Source organism: Acanthisitta chloris, unplaced genomic scaffold, assembly GCF_000695815.1.
Source record: "Acanthisitta chloris isolate BGI_N310 unplaced genomic scaffold, ASM69581v1 scaffold21958, whole genome shotgun sequence".
Classification (NCBI taxonomy): Eukaryota; Metazoa; Chordata; class Aves; order Passeriformes; family Acanthisittidae; genus Acanthisitta; species Acanthisitta chloris.
The window spans coordinates 1,151-3,765 of record NW_008687825.1 but is presented as its reverse complement, the minus strand read 5'-3'; the positions used below and the strand labels follow the sequence as shown (position 1 = coordinate 3,765).

General features: G+C 55.1%; 1 protein-coding gene across 1 annotated transcript in view; it reads right to left on the bottom strand.

The window, feature by feature from the left end:
• The window catches only part of MROH1 (maestro heat-like repeat family member 1), a gene marked incomplete at its 3' end in the record, with an annotated part of 10,606 nt that extends 9,118 nt beyond the window's left edge, over positions 1–1,488 (bottom strand). The window contains exons 1-2 of the mRNA XM_009080795.1: positions 1,467–1,488; positions 115–260 (exon numbers count right to left, since the gene is read on the bottom strand). Of these exons, the coding sequence (XP_009079043.1) occupies positions 115–260; positions 1,467–1,488 (168 nt within the window). The remainder of the gene's footprint in view (positions 1–114; positions 261–1,466) is intronic.
• Between the last annotated feature and the right edge of the window lie 1,127 nt (positions 1,489–2,615).

The window sequence follows — 2,615 nt, the reverse complement described above, 5'->3', positions numbered from 1 at the left end:
CGAGAATGTTGTGGAGGTGTCCATGGATGGTGGGATGGCTCTGGAATGTTGTGGAGGTGTCCATGGACGGGGGGCTGGCTCTGGAATGTTGTGGATCCGGGATCCCTCCCTCACCTTGTCGTGCTGCCTCAGGTACTCGTCGCAGGAGTTGAGGATCTCCTCCGGCTCCGACTCTCCCAGGAAGCAAAGGGCCTTGAGGATCTGCTCCTGCACCTCCGGATCCTTATCCGTCGTCGCGTCCATCAGCGTCGTGGCCAGGCCTGGGATACAGGGAGAGGCTGAAGAGTTCTGGGAAAAACTCCTGGAGCAGCCCCAGGAAGGAAGGAGGAACCTCCAGGGGGTTTAGCCACCTGAGCCAGGTGGTTCCATCCACCTTTCCATGGGTTTCCATCCCCTGATCCAAGGATTTCCATCCACCTTTCCATGCCTGATCCACAGGTTTCCATCCCCCTGATCCAAGGATTTCCATCCCCCCGAACCAGATGTTTCCATCCACCTTCCCAGGCCTGATCCAGGTGGTCCCATCCCCCTGATCCAGGTGGTTCCAACCACCTTTCCATCCCCCTGATCCAGGTTGTCCCATCCCCCTGATCCAGATGTTTCCATCCCCCTTCCCAGGCCTGATCCAGGTGGTCCCATCCCCCTGATCCAGGTGGTTCCAACCACCTTTCCATCCCCCTGATCCAGGTTGTCCCATCCCCCTGATCCAGATGTTTCCATCCCCCTTCCCAGGCCTGATCCAGGTGTTTCCATCCCCCTGATCCAGGTGGATCCATCCCCCTGATCCAGGTGGTCCCATCCCCCTGATCCATGGGTTTCCATCCCCCTTTCCCCCCTGGAACCTGGACCAGGTGACCTGGACCAAGGACACCTCTTGGAAAAGCTCCAGGACTTTTCCAGGAGCTCATTCCAAGCCCATGAAGACAAACAGCTCCTGGAGTTTGGGAATGATCCCAGGAAAAAAATCCCTTCCTGGTTTTCCCATCCCTCAGGCCAAGCTCATGGAGCCCATCCAGGTCTTTCCATGGTCACTTTGGGATTGATCCCTCCCCAAACTTCCACTTTTGGGAATCCTTTCCCATTTCCCAAGGCTCTGGAACCCTTGGATGCAGCATCACCCTCAATCCAAGGGATCCTGAGGCTGTTGCTGCTCCAGGAAATCCCTTTTCCCTCTTTTTCCTGCTCTTCCAGAGGCTTCTCCACACTGTCACATTATTCCCTTCAAAAATGGGACAATCCAGCAGGATTTGGGAGTCATTCTCAAACTCCTGGAGATTCCTTTGGGAATGAACAGCCCTTCAACCCTCCAGGGACTCCCCAACATCTTGGAATGGGCAGCAAAACCTGGGATGATATTCCCAGGGCAGGGAATTCCCTCCTGGCTGCCACACCTTTCCCACCATCAGAGAATTCCCACCCCGATGGAAAACCAGGCTGGAAAGGGAAGGAGAGGAGTGTCCACTCACGTTTGATCCTGGATTCCATCATGCCCCGGGATTCCAGTTTTCCCTGGAGCAGCAGGAGGAGGTTGGCAGATTCCTCCGGATCACAGCCGGGAATCCCTGTGGAACCTATTTTTCCAGGTGGGATTTGCTTCCAAAGGGAAGGAGGAAGGTTTGATCCAGAGGGGGAAGGAGAAAGTTGGAGCTTCTGATCCAGGTGGGAATTAGGTTGGAGACCCTGATTCAGCTGGGAATGAGGCTCGAGCTTCTGATCCAGCTGGGAATTAAGTTGGAGCTTCTGATCCAGGTGGGAATTAAATTGGAGACTCTAATCCAGCTGGGAATGAGGTTGGAGCTTCTAATCCAGCTGGGAATGAGGCTGGAGCTTCTGATCCAGCTGGGAATTCCCAGCTCAGGTGCAGGGAGGGAAGGAGCTGCTCCCACAGCCTGGGGACACTGGAATTCCTGGAGTTGGCCAATCCCTGTCCCACCTCAGTGCTTCCATCAGCCCAGGAATATCCTCATCCAGGTGGGATCCAGCTCCTCCCGGGCTCCATCTGCCTCTGCCCTGGGCCCTGGAAGCACAAGGATGTCACACATTCCCAGAATATCCCTGGGAAGCTTCATCCCTCCCTCTGGAAGCACAGCCCTGGGATCCAGGTTATCCCACTTTCCCGAGGGATCCAGGGCTCTGCTCCACATATTTGGCCCAGAAAACAAAAATCCCAGGGAGAGAGGAGGGAGGGAAGTTTCCAGGGCCTGGATGAGGAAAAATCTGGGATCAGCTCCTTTAAATCAGCAGAGAACAAGGGTTTTTTTGGGAGGGGGGAAAAAATGGGATCAGAGGGATAACATTCCAGAGTTTTCCAGCTGCTCCAAGCCCATGGAAGCCTCTGGCAGCTGCTCAAGCTGTTCCCAACGGGATCATTCCAGGCCAGCGAGGCCTTTTCCAAGGACATTCACAGAGCAGGAAATGTGCTGTGCATTCCCTCTGGGATTAGGAAGGGATTCCCATCCCTAGGGGCTCTGGATCCTCATGGATTTCTGTCCTGGATCTTCCTGGATTCCCACCCCAAGAGACTCTGGATCTCCATGGATTCCTATCCCTGGAGGGCTCTGGATTATCCTGGATTCCCACCCCTAGGGAGCTCTGGATCCCCATGGATTCCTATC